The sequence below is a fragment of the Mya arenaria genome, chromosome 15 (assembly GCF_026914265.1).
Source record: "Mya arenaria isolate MELC-2E11 chromosome 15, ASM2691426v1".
Classification (NCBI taxonomy): Eukaryota; Metazoa; Mollusca; class Bivalvia; order Myida; family Myidae; genus Mya; species Mya arenaria.
In genome coordinates, this window is record NC_069136.1 from 31,778,944 (window position 1) to 31,798,585 (window position 19,642).

The window sequence follows — 19,642 nt, forward strand, 5'->3', positions numbered from 1 at the left end:
ACTCTTTAATGTCCAACTCCATAAAATGCAAACAAGAATAATTACAGTTTGGATCAACATGTCTCTTAATTTTATTTTTAATATTAGTCAAGTAATAACAGAGCCATCTGTATGCAATCCAATGTAAAATTAATGATAAATTAGGTTTTGCTCCCATTTTTACTTTCATTTCTGTGCCAAGCCCTCTTAAGTGCATTGAGTCTTTTGGGAGACTTCACAATATTTCTGGCGTTTAATCCCCATATATATGGCTTTAAGTTGCCATACAAATTTAAGTCTTCATTATAAAAAATACTGTATGTCTCCACTTTAACCATAAACACACAATGAGAGGACTATTTAAATTATTACCATGTGTCAGAATTATAGATCTTTCTTTGCATTTTATTTGTCTAAATGTATTACCAGTCTCTTTAGCAATATCCTTGTGCCTCTTTGAGTACTTGGCTTGACGGTTTGGTTTTTAATACATTGTTTTGAATGTTTTATTTGTACACAACAATGATGATGATGATGATGATGACACTATGCTATGCCAAAACCTCAACACATTTTCTTCAAGCAAAAAAGGACAGTCATTCAGAATAACTTTTATTACATCATTTGAGAAAATAAACTCATACAATCAACAAAATAAACATGCATCTGTAAAATCACAAGTCATGTTATGTGTTCGCTAAATTTAACTTAATAAAGAAAATAAATATTGGTTGCAGTAAGCAATGCGCATCACTTCTAATAAACATTCCAACAGACTGAAAAATAAATCAACACAAATGGAAAAACTGTTTGCAAGTCAGCTAGTATATATTTTGCAAGTCAGCTAGTATCTTATTTTATGCCTTATCAGATTGCTATGCAAGCTGGAAGCTTACAGAATCACTCTTAAGTCTGTTGCCTAAGTAGAAACAAGTATGGACATCCTTTTCCTGAGGTCAAGAGAAAGTATCTTGGAGGTCTTGAACTCACAACCTTGAATCTGAGGCTTATCCTCTAGACCACTTTCACCTTTTCACATTTTAAAGAGCCCAGTTTACAATATGGCATTTGCATGGATGTGCCCTATTAACGGATTTTCTGAAGTCTTAAAAATTGAACTGAACAAAATAGTTCTCCTTTATTTGGTCTGCCGATGCCATCTGTTTCTGTTTTTGTAGTTATCTTACCTCCATAATATAGGAAAACCACTTTAAGCGTAGATAAATCCTTTACCATATAACCCTTTTAAATATATGTTCAGATTTATTTAATAATCACGGACCTACAGATGACTTTTATCTTCAACTTCACATCAGTATGTAAGTCATCAAATATTTGAGATGACAAGATGTTCCACTGAATGCTTTGTTTCCATCATGCACTCATTTTTCCAAGGTAGGCGTTGCAGTTGTGTTAGATGATTTCCATGCATTGCAGGTCAATCCTCATACAATGGCATATTCGGATTCCAGTGCCTGAAATAGAAAACAGAAAATACAACAATAATAGGAATTATATTTTCAGATCAATTATTTTAAAAGCCTGTACAACAACAGAAAAGTATTCACAAAATATTAAGTGCAACACCAATTTAAAGCTGCATCCTCACAAGTTTGAAAATTTGGTAAAAATTCCTTCTATCTAGTCATATAAGGTCACACATAATAGAACAGATTTCAATTGGTTGGAAAATATTTTTTTACTATTGCTTTAAGCCATATAATTAATTATATGTGTAAATTTAATTTAATTACTCCTTTGGACTTTTTAAGAATGACCAAGAAGAACTGTCAATCTGTGAGAGAGCAGCTTTCAGCTCTGGACTACTGATAAATTAAAAAATATGAAATGAAATTGTTATCATGTTATAATTCATCTACAATGTTGATATTTTAATACTGTCAATCCTTGTTGGTTATTTGTACCAACATGCAGGTACTTTTGGGCTTAAACCAATAGGATACTTGACTGTTAAAATTATTGTCCGAATTTCGAAAATAGCACAACCATTACCTTATCTGCCTTTTTTTCATTAGAACAAGCAGGGAATCAGAGTCAGCTGCACCCCTGGTACCATACTCTTCTCTGAAAATGACAATAAGATTAAAATTTAAATGTCTGCATTTTATTGGCACAGTAAAAATGTCAGCATTTTTCAATGTTTCTGCGTCACCACCACTGATGGCTATCATAGAATTTAGTCTTGAAGAAATGTGTGCTGGTTTATGCGTTCAAACTCATTTTGCTAAACCACTAGAATGAAGATCTAATTTATTTAGAGAACTATATTAGTGAACAGGGCCAAGGCATTTAATTGTGCCATTACATTAAGTTGTTCGATACCAACACTCACGGACATATAAACCATACATCCTTAGTTAAAAGAATGTAAATTTTAATTATAAAAAATTAAAGTTAATGATATGAAATGTATGAGATAAATACACTGAGAAAGAAAGTCTATTATCGATTTAAGTAGTCAGATTCAGACTTATTTGTTATTAAAAAAAATCAAATAGAGTATTTGTTTTCTTAATTTTTGCCACTGATCACTGGAGCTTCAAAATTGTTATTAACTATATTAGAATCTGTCAAAAGAAGACTTTACCCCACCCACTAAGAATAACTGACATTTCCATTTAGTTTCTCATAAGGGCTCTTTTAAAACCATTTTTATATTTTAATAAAATACAATAAGTATAAAAATAACACTTACACACAAATAAGTGGTAAAAGTTCGCTCCTCATTCTGTCTTTGGACTAACATATCTCTTGGTTGTTTGAACATCTTCTTGGTCGGCCATGATGGACTATTTTCTTACGACCCGTATTATTCCGAGGCCATATCTTGATACTAGCCGAGGAGTTCCGATTGTCACCGCATTTGTGTATAGACTGGTACCCTTTTTCTCTTTTCTACAAAAAGAGACCGGTATCAGCTAAACCAGGTGCCCGTCGTACAATCGAAAAGTATTCGGAATACGGGAACCAAATCAAAATGGCGGTGTAAGTAGTAAACAATCAGGAGAGCCGATGTAAAAAACGTTTTTGTTTTCCTTTGTATAAAATGTTGGTATATTGATGTTATTCACTCCATTTCCGACGAATATACATAATCGAAATCTTATTTCTTTATTTACCAAAATGACAAACTTAGTTGAATAATTATACTTCAGAAGTCGGTACCGTCTTTTTTGGGACAAAATTTGCATGTCACCTTGATACGTTTTTTGGATAAAATGTGTTATTTTTAACTATTCATTGCATGGCACATAGCATTTTTTAGATTAATTATACTTTTTTCTTTGATTATATATGACTATTCTTGACATTTTTAATATTTTTGACATATGTGCCCTCGTTTTTTTCGAATAGTTTGAGGTTTCAAAAATATGATAACTGCATAAAAATTATGTGCAAATTGTTATGGATACTTTTTTGATGTTTTTGCACATTTTCATGGATTTTCTAATGTTATCTGTAGTTATTTGTGTTATTATTGTAAACTTATAATCAAATTCCATGTACATAGCATGTGATATCTGGTGATATTGGTAATAATGTGGATTTTTTAATGTTAGACCACAGGGAGCAGAAACAGATTATTTGTATATATTCTAGCTTAAAGGAATATAGATATATACATAAAGGACAGAATAAAAATAATTTGTTTCTGCCCCCTGTGTGTTGGACAAAATTTGTTTGAAGAAAAGTAACAACTTACAATGTATCAGTGTGGACTATGCAGTCTATGCTCATTTTTACAAGTATCTTGAAATTCTCCTATTTCATTGAATATTCACCATTATTTTATGAATAAAGATTTCAGTATTGATATTTGTTAAATCTTAAATTAATTTTGCTCTTTTTATCAATAAGGGGATTTTTTTGGATTGAACCCTATTCTTATTGATGAATTTTTAATTCCCCGCCATAGAGTGGGGAAGGGTTTACAAGAATGCACTTCGTTCGTCTGTCCATCTGTCTGTCTGTCTGTAACATTTTGTGTTCACACTATAACTTACTTATGCATTGATGGATTACCATATAACTTTGTACAAATGTTTTCCTCATTGAGACGATGTGCAGTGACCTTGACCCGGGTCCATACCTCAAAGGTCAAGGTCACACAAGAGTTCACATGCTCGTGTCTGCACCATAACTTACTTATACATTGATGGATTACCATATAACTCTTTTTTTAGCCAAAATACACTTGACATTGAAATTACCTACATAGTTGGTTAATAAAATCACTGTATGCCCTCGTTACTGTACTATTATTAATGATTTTTGTACTTATTCTGGTAAGAAATTATATATTTACGACATAATGCTCCATGCTGCTCTTTACTCAGCCACTGTAGTTTAAGAAAAAAACTTCTTACCATGTAGAAAGAGTTCTGGGTTCAAATCCCAGCGGTGGCCAACTAGAAAAGCATTCAGGGGCTTTTAAATTCTTGTCATTTTTTTACAAACCAGAAAAGTATCAAACCTTTCTTCATGGCCACCTCGTTATTATAGGTGAATCATGGCCACCTCGTTATTATAGGTGAATCATGGCCACCTCGTTATTATAGGTGAATCATGGCCACCTCGTTATTATAGGTGAATCATGGCCACCTCGTTATTATAGGTGAATCATGGCCACCTCGTTATTATAGGTGAATCATGGCTACCTCGTTATCGCAGGTGAATTATGGCCACCTCGTTATCGCAGGTGAATCATGGCCACCTCGTTCTCGTAGGTGAATCATGGCTTCCTCGTGATCGTAGGAGTCATGGCTTCCTCGTGATAGTAGGTGTCATGGCTTCCTCGTAATCCTAAGTGAATCACGGCTTCTGCATTATCGTAGGTAAATCACGGATTCCTCCGCTTTCTCGTTATCGTAGGTGAATCACGTCTGGAGAAGCACGTCTACCGCGCTATCTTAGGTGATTCACGGCTTCCACATTATCGTAGGTGAATCGCGTATTCTGCAGTATCTTAGCTGAATCATGGCTACCTCGTTATCGCAGGTGAATCATGGCCACCTCCTTATTATAGGTGAATCATGGCTACCTCGTTCTCGTAGGTGAATCATGGCTTCCTCGTAATCCTAAGTGAATCACGGCTTCTGCATTTTCGTAGGTAAATCACGGCTTCCTCGGCTTTCTCGTTATCGTAGGTGAATCACGTCTGGAGAAGCACGTCTACCGCGCTATCTTAGGTGATTCACGGCTTCCGCATTATCGTAGGTGAATCACGTCTTCTGCAGTATCTTAGGTGAATCACGGCTACCTCGTTATAGAAGGTGAATCACGGCTTCCTCGCTATCGTAGGTGAATCACGGCTTCCTCGCTATTGTAGGTGAATCACGGCTTCCGCGTTATCGTAGGTGAATCGCGACCTACGCGTAATTATAGGTGAATCACGGCTTCCTCGCTAAAGAAGGACCCTTCTTCCGCGTTTTATAGTACACATAAATAAGGAAAAACAATCGACGCCTATTCATCTTTATTAAATTGTGCTATTTATATAATTAAAATGTGCTATTTATATAATTGACAAGATATTTTAATACGGCCATGCTTTTCATCTAAAACAAGCCTCATCGTAAATTAGCAATTGCTCTTCATTCGGTGCACAAGTTTTTAAGCAAACGTGTTTACATTCACCGCATCAATCGTAACAACTCGGCCATCTCCGGCAAGCTTCGAGATAGACCTCGTAAATAGTAGTAAGGATATACGAAAGTGCGATGCGGCTGCCGGCGATTAACACCGTTTTCAATCCGCGTAAAGAAGGCCCATTGTAACAACAAGGAAATGGATTGTGTTAAATTAAATGTGCTTGTTTAAGAGAAAATATTTATTGTAACCTCAAAGAATGTTCGTTTTATGGATATTTCCTTATAGTTGAAGCACTCTATTTCCTCTAGAAAAATCGTGAGCACACAGAAAAACCGCAGAAAATGTACTTGACAGTCATTGAAATGATCATACGGTTCATGGCATGCATGAATCATTACATCGGATTAAATGCATGCATGGACTAAATGTCAACATTTTCTCAACAGTTATAGGAATACCCTAAGAAATGTAAGTTTTAAGTCATACTTTGCCGTGTTATTTTTCACACCAACCCTTGCCATTAAAACAACATTACTATTCTGTAAAATCATTGATTGCATTGTGCAGTTTTGTGGGTTGTGGTAGGATGGATGTGAGCTTGGCACCCAGTCAGCTTTACCAGCTGAAATCTATGCATGCATTTACTTCAGCATTATTGGGTTTGGGCTGCAGATTTTTTTTATGTAAACAGTTCTGTGGGGTTGTGGTGGGGCGGTGACTATCTACACAGTAACCTCTAGCTATTGTTAGAGTACCAGTACAACGTTCATGTGGATATGCACCAGACAATTGTAACCACGCCCCCCCCCCAGGTCTGAGGAATAGTGGGGACTTTGACTTTCAGTACAGCCAACCCTGGCTAAAATTTTCCACCCTGCGCGGATGATCCAATGGCAAAATCCCTGCCAAATGCCCCCACACCCCAGGGACTCTAGGTAAGGCCCATTCCCCTCTATATTTTAAGCGAAGACAAAACCACCGCATTCACCCAGCACTGCAGGGCCACCTGATAGGTAAAAACACGGCCCATTTCCCCGGTTAACCCCAGTATTCCTCTGGGGTGGGGTGGGGGGGGTACAATTGACTGGTGCACTAAGTTGACAGATAGTATTTGTTCAAGGCAGATCATGCATCACTTTACCTCCTAGGCTGTGGATAAAACCACTCATTAGAAGTTTCCTTACACATTATATTTGTCTTAATCTATAATTATTAGTCTCAATATCTTTGAGTAAATTGTCATTTTTTTATTTAAAAACAACAACACCAAAAGAGTAACTGATAAGATACTCAACTGATTTATTTTTTTGTAAATAAAAGCCTTAAACAAAATATTTAGCCAGGTCACTAAGCTTTTCAGCAATGTATACCAGACTTTTTTCAATAATACTTAATCTATTTTGAATAATTAGCCTTTAGATCACTCTTCACCAAATGACTCTTTAATGTCCAACTCCATAAAATGCAAACAAGAATAATTACAGTTTGGATCAACATGTCTCTTAATTTTATTTTTAATATTAGTCAAGTAATAACAGAGCCATCTGTATGCAATCCAATGTAAAATTAATGATAAATTAGGTTTTGCTCCCATTTTTACTTTCATTTCTGTGCCAAGCCCTCTTAAGTGCATTGAGTCTTTTGGGAGACTTCACAATATTTCTGGCGTTTAATCCCCATATATATGGCTTTAAGTTGCCATACAAATTTAAGTCTTCATTATAAAAAATACTGTATGTCTCCACTTTAACCATAAACACACAATGAGAGGACTATTTAAATTATTACCATGTGTCAGAATTATAGATCTTTCTTTGCATTTTATTTGTCTAAATGTATTACCAGTCTCTTTAGCAATATCCTTGTGCCTCTTTGAGTACTTGGCTTGACGGTTTGGTTTTTAATACATTGTTTTGAATGTTTTATTTGTACACAACAATGATGATGATGATGATGATGACACTATGCTATGCCAAAACCTCAACACATTTTCTTCAAGCAAAAAAGGACAGTCATTCAGAATAACTTTTATTACATCATTTGAGAAAATAAACTCATACAATCAACAAAATAAACATGCATCTGTAAAATCACAAGTCATGTTATGTGTTCGCTAAATTTAACTTAATAAAGAAAATAAATATTGGTTGCAGTAAGCAATGCGCATCACTTACATAATAAACATTCCAACAGACTGAAAAATAAATCAACACAAATGGAAAAACTGTTTGCAAGTCAGCTAGTATATATTTTGCAAGTCAGCTAGTATCTTATTTTATGCCTTATCAGATTGCTATGCAAGCTGGAAGCTTACAGAATCACTCTTAAGTCTGTTGCCTAAGTAGAAACAAGTATGGACATCCTTTTCCTGAGGTCAAGAGAAAGTATCTTGGAGGTCTTGAACTCACAACCTTGAATCTGAGGCTTATCCTCTAGACCACTTTCACCTTTTCACATTTTAAAGAGCCCAGTTTACAATATGGCATTTGCATGGATGTGCCCTATTAACGGATTTTCTGAAGTCTTAAAAATTGAACTGAACAAAATAGTTCTCCTTTATTTGGTCTGCCGATGCCATCTGTTTCTGTTTTTGTAGTTATCTTACCTCCATAATATAGGAAAACCACTTTAAGCGTAGATAAATCCTTTACCATATAACCCTTTTAAATATATGTTCAGATTTATTTAATAATCACGGACCTACAGATGACTTTTATCTTCAACTTCACATCAGTATGTAAGTCATCAAATATTTGAGATGACAAGATGTTCCACTGAATGCTTTGTTTCCATCATGCACTCATTTTTCCAAGGTAGGCGTTGCAGTTGTGTTAGATGATTTCCATGCATTGCAGGTCAATCCTCATACAATGGCATATTCGGATTCCAGTGCCTGAAATAGAAAACAGAAAATACAATAATAATAGGAATTATATTTTCAGATCAATTATTTTAAAAGCCTGTACAACAACAGAAAAGTATTCACAAAATATTAAGTGCAACACCAATTTAAAGCTGCATCCTCACAAGTTTGAAAATTTGGTAAAAATTCCTTCTATCTAGTCATATAAGGTCACACATAATAGAACAGATTTCAATTGGTTGGAAAATATTTTTTTACTATTGCTTTAAGCCATATAATTAATTATATGTGTAAATTTAATTTAATTACTCCTTTGGACTTTTTAAGAATGACCAAGAAGAACTGTCAATCTGTGAGAGAGCAGCTTTCAGCTCTGGACTACTGATAAATTAAAAAATATGAAATGAAATTGTTATCATGTTATAATTCATCTACAATGTTGATATTTTAATACTGTCAATCCTTGTTGGTTATTTGTACCAACATGCAGGTACTTTTGGGCTTAAACCAATAGGATACTTGACTGTTAAAATTATTGTCCGAATTTCGAAAATAGCACAACCATTACCTTATCTGCCTTTTTTCATTAGAACAAGCCGGGAATCAGAGTCAGCTGCACCCCTGGTACCATACTCTTCTCTGAAAATGACAATAAGATTAAAATTTAAATGTCTGCATTTTATTGGCACAGTAAAAATGTCAGCATTTTTCAATGTTTCTGCGTCACCACCACTGATGGCTATCATAGAATTTAGTCTTGAAGAAATGTGTGCTGGTTTATGCGTTCAAACTCATTTTGCTAAACCACTAGAATGAAGATCTAATTTATTTAGAGAACTATATTAGTGAACAGGGCCAAGGCATTTAATTGTGCCATTACATTAAGTTGTTCGATACCAACACTCACGGACATATAAACCATACATCCTTAGTTAAAAGAATGTAAATTTTAATTATAAAAAATTAAAGTTAATGATATGAAATGTATGAGATAAATACACTGAGAAAGAAAGTCTATTATCGATTTAAGTAGTCAGATTCAGACTTATTTGTTATTAAAAAAAATCAAATCAGCAACACAATCCGTTGCCTGGGGCCATAAGTTATGAACCGGGAATTATGAGACCGGATGAGACCGGATTTTACAAGGAGAGACCGGGAAATAGTATCGCCCCAATAATAAACAATTTTCTTACTTATTCACTAGAAACTAGATAGTTATTTCGAAAATTAAGTGGTTAATGCGAAACAATTCGCAAACGTTAACAGGTTATCATACGGCAGTTATATGCCACCATACCACAAGCTCTATATGTGTTTATTTATTTAATTTAAGAACCACTTTCTCAAAAATAGAGACGCAACTTTTTCAGCACAGTATTGCAATTTTCGCCAATTATCACTTATCAACTCTATTGTTACAACACACAATACATCACCCGACCCCGATCTCAATTTTTATAAGAAACATTAGCGGTTGGAAAGTGGGAACACACCATGGCGATAATTAAAGATTAATATCAACACACAGAGCGTACTCCCTGGTACTATACACGGATTTTTGTATCATATCACTAAAGCCATATTAGTTTGTTAATGTTGAATACTAACACAATTAAAGCTGTCCAATTCACAAGCACAAGTTATCCAAATCATAAACACAACTAATACTATTCACAAACACAAATTCTATATCAATTTACACATATTATATGTAGCAGTATAATAATATAAATATCTACCATTTTTACTCTTTTTTCCTTTGATGTGTGTTTTGAATATCACCACAAAATGAACAAAAGAAAACTCGGAGACTATTTATGTCAGTTTATAACATGATCATCTATCACAAAACCCTGAACCAAAGATTAAAAAAAATAACCTCAAAATTTAGAATAGAAGTATTTTTTTATATTTAGGGTTTTGTGATAGATGATCATGTTTCAATTAATTTAGAGTTTGAAAGGGGTGTGTGGCCATAGGGTGGGTCATGTCAACACAACCGCCGCCTTTGACATTTACCTGAAAAAACATTGAGTGTTATAAAAATGAATTAAGACTATCAACTCTATTGCTTTAATAATAGTCACATTTTAACATCAAAAGGCACGGTTATCGTTAAATTAAAATCTACTGAACCCGAGATTAACATATTCAAAGTCACTATTCTGATTGAAACTTTTTTTACATACTTTAAGTCAGATTATTGAGGGTCTATCGATACCTGGATTTCTTAAGATAATATTATATTACCCGATACCAACTGTGACGAAAACCACGGTATCACCATAATACGGTATCATAAACTGTGATTCCAGGTTTTCCAAATACCGATAACGGGTACCGGGTTTTAGCACCGCTTGTGTTAAAGTGTTGTGTAGCCTGGTTTACCTGCCCTTACCATTTCATTATTGTTGTGCATTCGGAGCTCCTCGGCCATTTTTTCAAAAACAACCTCGGATGTATGCCGGTACATCTGTTGAAGTAGTCCGTATTTTTTTAAATAAAAGCATTAATTAAATGTAGTGTTTAAGAGTTCTATTCATTGCTCTCAGTTTAAATTGATTGCCAGTGAAGTGTATTATTGCAAACATAATTACGATTCCCAAGAGTTAAGTCATAAATTTTAACTACTAAATAAGATTACTACGCGATCTATTTGCAGCGGACTTAAACGTACCACTTTTTAAGTATGAAGAAGAAGAAAGTTTATTCAAAAGCAACATACAACACACTACATATTTGAAATAGGCCAATATGACCCTTGATCAAATTATTACATAACATAATACAATAGCTTATGTATGGCGAAGCATATTTAATTATTTATAAATAGGTTTATCTATATCGCAATGTTAACAACTGTATCTGTATGATTCAGTATGTAAACCGTCCATATACATCCGAGGTTGTTTTTGAAAAAATGGCCGAGGAGTTCCGAATGATTGTTGTGCAGAGTACGCTGGGAACCGGGCGATACTATTTCCCGGTCCCGGTCTCCTCCGGTCTCTGTTTTATAAGCTTTATAGTAGCTATCGGTCGTGATCGAGAAGGTGTCAATGACTGCGGGGGGGGGGGGGGTAACAGGATTACAAAAGATTACAGTTGATTAAAACATTAGATATTTGATGATAATTATGTCACCATTCATTTCATATTGTATATTAATAAAACAAATAATAAATTAAGGCAAAGATAAAACATAAAATGTGTACATGTACTAAATTTAATGTCATGAATAACAAACACATTGTGCGTGTGTTTTCATATTAAATTCAGTTATGTTATAAGTATACGATTGATAATAGTAATACAAAAAGAAACAATGTATGCCTACATGTAAATCAAATATGTAAGTTAACTCAGTACTTTAGGAATTCTATTATGTTTCTTTTGTTTAACTATTGATTTTGTTCCAGCAGATGCACTGCCACGACCAGTTGTCTAATGTATTTCTGCCAACTGATCGTCTATTTTTATTTTTTATGCCGACGCATTTCATGTGGAATCTTTTCCTGCATGTTTCGCAAATAACTAAACTATCGACGAATTCTGGCATTTCACACGAACAGAACGTTTTCCTTGAGTTCAGTCATCTTAAACCCGATGAGAAATTAATCGAACTTTTAACTGGTTTTCCGCAGCAATCTACAGAGGACACAGTTAGAGTCAAGGCTTTCAAAGCGGCACTGAAGTACAATAGGATCCTGTATAAATACGGATACAACAAATAATAACTCCCGTGAATATGACCTAGACTTTCGCTTTTCGTCGTTTAGGTTATTTTGGGCTAGCACGGTAGAAATTCAAAATATAAACAAGAAATTATAATATATGTAAACAAATCAATAATAATAAGACGTCGTAGAATGGGAAAAGGTAAATGAAATTACAAAACTATGTTTCATTCACTGTATTAGTACATGTATAGATGTATAGTTTACACTTTCTTTTATCAAGCAATCCAGGACTGGAACAGTCTTCCAATTAAGTTAAAAGAATTGAAAAATAAGAATACTTTTAAAAAAGAAGTGAAATAACATCTCATTGTTGGTATGAAATGTCCAGAAATGGAAGATTTCCTATTTTATTAATTGTTATTCATTTAATCTTGCATATCAGTTCAAAGATTTTTGTCATATTATGCTAAAGTGTCATATGGTTTTAACAGTCGGTTGCATTATAACTGTAAAAGTTCGATCTCAAACATTTAATCATTCTTTAACTGGTCAAGAGTACATGCATGTTATTTTTGTATAAGAAAACCTAATTTAAACAGCTTACAACTGAGATCTTGGCAAATGATTATATTTGTCATAAGGACCCCATTGGAAATAAGTTGAATAATTTTAATGAGTTATCCTGTGTTATATATTTGTCACATTGAATTAAATCTTTATTAACGCACGTATGTATCCAAAGCATTCTAATGATGTTGTGCTTTAGTATAGATATCATCACTAATACTTTGTTAATCAGTCTGTGTTATAACTTTATGAGATCTTTGGTTTGTTACTATGACATATATATATATATATATGTACGAATAATTCTATCCATCCATCCATCCATCCCATCCCATCCCATCCCATCCCATCCATCCATCCATCCATCGTTAGTATTACTAGATGTATTATTTATAGTTATCCTTCTTACCTGATATATTTGTTTGTTGTATATAATTTATGTAAATTTTTGTTCAATATGTTTCTTTGTATTAAGTTCTGATTAAAATGTGTCATGTCTCTTCATATCGGAAGAAATAAAGAATCTCTCTCTCTCTCTTCTCTCTCTCTCTCTCTCTCTCTCTCTCTCTCTCTCTCTCTCTTTTATTCATCTGACTAGGTGTTCCCTCATTTCACTTACAACGAAATTTGCATTTGTATTTACTTAACCATTCTTAAAACAAAATTCCACAGTATTAGCAATTGCAAAGACACCACTGGCATGTACATTTGGTTGTTGTAGAACTCGTGTAACTTTATAGGCTGATATTTGTTACTTAGGAGCATCGTAGTTCCAGCGATCATGACCACTTTAAATAAAGATTAAAAATACAAACAGATGGTAAAATCCCCGCCAAATGCCCCCGCACCCCAGGGACCCTAGGTAAGGCCTCTTCCCCGCTATATTTAAAGCGAAGACAAAACCACCACATTCACCCGGCACTGGGGCCACCTGAAAGGTAAAAACACGGCCCATTTCCCCGGCTATCCCCGCTATACCCCCGGACCTTTGGGGGGGGGGGGGGGGGGCGTGGTAACAGTTGACAAGCGCATTATATTTCATTTGTAAAATAGCCTTCCGAATATTTCAGAATTTTATTAATCATTATTTATTTTGTAAAGGAACTCTTCATAACAGGTTTATGACAATACACAATAATATCATACCATGAAAGGTGTAAATGCGTTATACAACGCGTGTCAGAGATTAGAGAATGTCCATCGTTAAGGACATGATAAACGGATTAGCCAGTTATATTACACACGCACGGCTACTGTTCGGTTCATACCCTAAAAATATTGTTGTTTATTATAAAGGCAATTTTATAGAATAAATGATTGTTATGAGATTATAGAGATTTATTAGCTACAGATTTATTGTAAACTTCAAGTTGACAATTGAAAAATATATTCGACTAAAGTTGTGTAATAATGACGAAGGTATTCAATGTTAGCGAATAGCACAAAATGAACATTGTATAATGTTTTACGCAATAAACATATCGTATCGTATCGATATGAGTCAGATATGCAAACATGGAATTTTTCAATTGTAATCATTAATACTTAAAAAATATAATGTCGGGGGGGGGGGGGTAAACAAAAAAGGAAGAACAATAAACAACTTTGACACAACATAATTTAAAAGGTGCAATTCTAAGTTACTTCATACCCTAGCCGTCCTCAATCTTTTATGTAAAAAACATTAGCATTTGTACTGCCATCGCATCTTTCTCTACACCTTAAACATGAATTGCATAAATAGTGTAGACCTAGCTGTAACAAATTGCATAAATTAAGACATAATGTTTATATAATTTATACCATTTTTGTTACATATAAAAGCAAATAAGATTGTCAAAATCGTGTTGTAAACATCAGCAACACAATCCGTTGCCTGGGGCCATAGTTATGAACCGGGAATTATGAGACCGGATGAGACCGAATTTTACGAGGAGAGACCGGGAAATAGTATCGCTGGGAACCAGACAATACATTCGGAACTCCTCGGCCATTTTTTGAAAAACAACCAAACTCCGCGCAGTGTTACTTCCCTTGCAGTACAGTAATCACTGCCTTCACAAATATCACGTGATGATAGAAACGGCACGTGATTGCAATTTACAAAATGGACGGAACACCTTTAAAAGAAATTCCAGCAACATGTTTCATTTGTTTAGAAAATAAACGATTTTATTCCATAAAAGGAAAAAATGCAAAACGTTCGATACATGTCTAAATAGCTAACAACACATCCATGTTGATATTGTAATTTGTAAATCCTACTTTCAATTTGAAAAAAGACCGAACATTTCCGAATGTTTTTTTTAATTGTTATTTTTTTATAAAACATATTATGCCTATCAACTGGCGTAAAGTAATTATTTAAGAAAGGATATAAGAATAAATATATATGATTAAAAAAAATGCCATTAAAAGTTTTCATCCAATTTTGGATGAAAATCTTGTGGTGGCAGTGATTACTGTACTGCAAGGGAAGTAACACTGCGCGGAGTTTGAAAAACAACCTGTTGTTTTTGAAAATAATGGCCGAGGAGCTCCGAATGCCAGACAATAGTGTTGTATAGCCTAATGATTATAAGAATACAAGAACTTTGATATCAACATACTGTACATAGATTTTCAAGTTAAAAACTATTTTGGTTGGCAAACATGACTGTAGGATGGGTCACATTAAATATCGGCGAGCAGGTTTGTTTTTACATTCTACCAGTAGTGTTTACCAGGGTACAGTAGATTACTAGCTACAATAATGAGCGATCAGGGATATTTTTTTTTTTATTTTGACATTTCTAATGTATCCCTGTAACGCTACAACTCTCTACCATTTAACAACGTGCGAAATGATATACATTGTACTGTAATAATATGCATTGATGTTGAATAATGACAAAGTTTTTCAATTTTTATACGACAGTGATCTGAACTGGTTTTAATTTGTCATTAGAGTTGTTATTTTCACATTAATATATTATGAGTCACGAATACCGTTATACATGTACACAACCAGTCAGATTAGTCCCAGATTTACCGATATCGGGATACTTGATAAACAATTGACACTTGTACGTGTTTTATGATAACTTAACATGTTTTTTGGGCATACTGACATAACTTAATACATGTATGTGTTTAATAGTAGGCAATAATATTTGCGTAGAAATTTGAATTTATAACGGAGATAATTTCAAAATTGTGGCCGCGAGGATTCTCTGCGCAAGGACCGCTTGCTACTTTTTGCTGGGATGGTGGACGTCACGAGTCTGCCATATTAAAAAAATCGACAAAAGACTCGTTGACGGCCATTTAGGTGGACTAAGTAGATTACGTAAGTTTAAAGGCAATAAAGATCATCAATATTATAAATTTCCTTATGGAAAAAGTTGTGTCAACATATGCCAGATGTGAAGCTTTCTGTTCAATTCGATGCAAATGGTGTTGCTTGGATACGGTTCTCTTTGCCAATATTCACCTTCTCTAAGAATATAAATAAAAACACAAATAAAATCAAAGCGCAGATAGCGCTGCATGAACAGGGTTTATACCGGTTTTCACCATTATGATTCACAATCATGTGTGTATTAATAAGGTGCTGATATGATGCACAGTGAATTTAAGAGTCCCCGTGTAAAACAACCACATGGGCCGCCCCAGGTTTATTGAAGCATGATGGTAAATGAAAAATTAATATTTTAATGACAATAAAATTAATGTCGCTGTGTAAGAAGGCAAACAAGGATGGAGAATGTAACCAATCCAAGCAGAACTCCATCATATGGTGTTCCATATGAGTATATATATAATAATCAATCTTTACTCATTAGAAAGAGTTTGCATATATGTTTGCCTTGTTATTCACAAAACAACTTCGAAAATACAACAGATTAAAGAGAAATAGTTTCTTAATTAAAATGATGAAAATTTAAATAATTGATTTCAAACAATTGTAGATGAAACACCTAAAAAAGTTATTAAATCCTCGATATTTTCTCATATTTACCCCAAACCAGCAAAAATAGAATTCAATTCATTTCAATAAAATTCCATTTTCAAAAATAAATGCACAAACATCCGTCTATACGTACACTATAAGAAGTGTAAATATATATATATATAAAATAAAGTTAGCATAAAATCATTAATTTCAAAACTCTTTTTCCTTCATTGTCTATATGGTCAGCAACTCTCTTCTATTTCTATATCGTCAGGTAACTCATCAGCACTTTAGTACGTGCCTGTCATGCGTGCGTTTGGTATTCCCACGTGGGCTATCGCGTGATGTTTTTAGCAGGGAAACTGTGAGATCAATGAGACCATTGTTGCTTTCTAGGTCATTCCAGGTTTAAAGATGAGAATACATTTGCAATTCCTAAGTGAGGGTGGGTCTATATGTCCAGGTTACCATATGTAGCAGTTTGATAGTTCAAACAACAAACACAGTGTTCTTCAATATCTCTATATTCAACATTATCGAATGTATGTATAATATCTGAGCGTCCTGAAAATATAAATATAAACATTTATAAGATAATGAATAGTAACATGTTTATAAGTTAACATCGTAAACAGTCTAATATCTTATATGATTTAATCGTGTGCAGTGGCAGATTAAATTAAATGGCTCAAGCATATAGAACACACATATAATACAAGCGATTACAACAACAACAACAACAACACAGTACATCATAAAACAAAACATTGACATGGAACTTACTGATCTATGGAATCAAATACTCCTACTCCCTCGTACTCCCATGGTGACTTCTGTTATCCACGTATGTTATCATCTGTAACCAAACCCATATATATTAGTATATGGAAAGAGGCTAAAAGAATATTATGGAACTGCCATTCTTGTTTTAAATACAAAATCTGCTGATATCGTGAAAATACATGACAAAACTATATAAAATAAATGCAACTGAATGAAATAATGATCATTCCAATCCATTGCTAACCCAAGACAAACACAAAATACTACAAATGCAAATCAATACTAACCATCAGAACATCAGATTTCAAGTAAAACAATCAAGTTTTTTAAAACAAAGTAAAACAAACATCTCTGTAGACTGTGCACGACAATCAATCAAGCTTGAGATTACCCACCTCTCTTTACAAAGGCAAGGGAGACAAATCTGATTAACTTACTGCATTATCTCATTACAGGATTATCTCTCTTCGACTGTAAATTCACTTGGCTTCATCATTGTGTCACGTGATTGAATGATGCGCTTTGAGTGGATATTAATTCTTTGTCTATGTTTTGATGTTCATTCATTTTTTTGCGCAGTGATACTACTTTAATGTTATCTTTATCTAAGTTTGACAGATTAAATGATTTAAATAGATATTGCGTTAGGATTGCTTCTTGCTTTGTCAAATCTACCTCGGTTATTGGAAACATAGCTTGCAATTTATATAGTCTGCACTTTCTCAAACTATATTTTTGGTGGTAAATCGGCAGGCGACATTTGTTACTATTAATAGGAATTTTATGTTGTGAGTGTCGAGTTTGTGGCTACACTGAACAGGGTTGGAAACAACCCTGTTCAAAAACAAGTAGCTAGCTACATGAATGAGCGTTTGGGGATATTCTTTTATGATTTTGACATTTCTTAATGCACTAGTCAGTTGTAACCAAGTCCATATAAACAGCCGCTTCAGTCATTGATGATTTTTGTGTTGGCGACTCTACGCGTCCATATCCCACTTGTTGATTTCCTAGCCAAGAATGACAGATGCCAGCGATAAGTATATTGAGCGGAAAGATAACGGGCACCTGCTAGATGGTTTCAAAATGGTGATGCTTTCTTTATTGACAGAAGTCGATCTAAATTAAAATAATTCTTTGTGCTTTATTAAACACTTTAGTGTAATAAGTAAAAGGTATTGGCTAAAAAAATAAGAGTATAACTTTTGTGTTTTTATTTAACAGTGAAGTGTTAAAGCTGCACTCTCATATATTCAACGTTTTGACAACTTTTTATTTTTTTGCCTTGGAATGAGCCATATTTTGTGAAAATGCATGGGAACCAGTTATTTAAGACTGCTTACAAAAAATAAAATCGCAGATTTTTATTTTTATGTTTAAAATTGATGTTTTATCCATTTTTCTTAAACCGTTAGTAACGGTTTAGGCCATAAAACGTTAGTTTTCTAACGAAATATGAAAATATGTGATCTGATCTATTGTCAGCAATCTTTCATCGTTGGTTTGAAGATAATTTACGCAACAATTTGCTTTTTCAAAGACAAAAAAATAAAAAAAGTTGTAAAAACGGTAAATTTGTGAGAGTGCAGCTTAAAGTATTGTGGAGTAACAGTTGAAGAGTATTTGAATACCCCCGACAAACAAGGTATATTGGAGTCACTCTGTGGTCGGTCGGTCGGTCGGTTTGTCGGTCGGTACGTTGCAATTTATCTTGTCTGGAGCATAACTTAAATTTATCTTGTCTGGAGCATAACTTAAAAACTACTGGACGGAATTGGATTAAACTTCATACAATGGTAGAGCATAATGAGAGGAAGTGCAGTGTACAATACCATTTTTGCTAATTACTGAGTTATTGCCCTTTGTCCCTTTTTTTCCCAGACATTAACTTGCAAACTTCTTGATGGAATTTATTGAAACTTCATACAATGGTAAAGCACAATGAGAGGAAGTGCAGTGCACAAGAACCATAACTCTATTTTAGCTAATTACAGAGTTATGGCCTTTAATACTTTTTTCCCGAACATAACTTGAAAACTATTGGATGGAATTTAATAAAACTTCATACAGTGATAGATCATAATGAGAGGAAGTGCAGTGTACAGGAACTGCAATTCTATTTCAGCTAATTACAGAGTTACTGGTTTAGGATATAGTAATGGTAGGCGCGATTCAGTGCGTGCGTGTGTGCGTCCGTCCGTCCCACAATCATTTTTTTGCATC

General features: G+C 34.1%; 1 protein-coding gene and 1 long non-coding RNA gene across 2 annotated transcripts in view; one reads left to right on the forward strand and one right to left on the reverse strand.

Annotated features, from left to right (window-relative positions):
- Positions 1–7,617: 7,617 nt before the first annotated feature.
- Positions 7,618–11,357, reverse strand: LOC128220384 (uncharacterized). The gene is made up of 3 exons (XR_008258767.1): positions 10,857–11,357; positions 9,024–9,094; positions 7,618–8,485 (listed from the first exon to the last, which is right to left on the reverse strand). It is a non-coding gene; the product is annotated as an uncharacterized LOC128220384 (long non-coding RNA).
- Positions 11,358–15,035: 3,678 nt separating this feature from the next.
- The window catches only part of LOC128220342 (uncharacterized), a 157,689-nt gene continuing 153,082 nt past the window's right edge, over positions 15,036–19,642 (forward strand). The window contains exon 1 of the mRNA XM_052928700.1: positions 15,036–15,393. Within this exon, the coding sequence (XP_052784660.1) occupies positions 15,355–15,393 (39 nt within the window). The 5' untranslated portion in view covers positions 15,036–15,354. The remainder of the gene's footprint in view (positions 15,394–19,642) is intronic.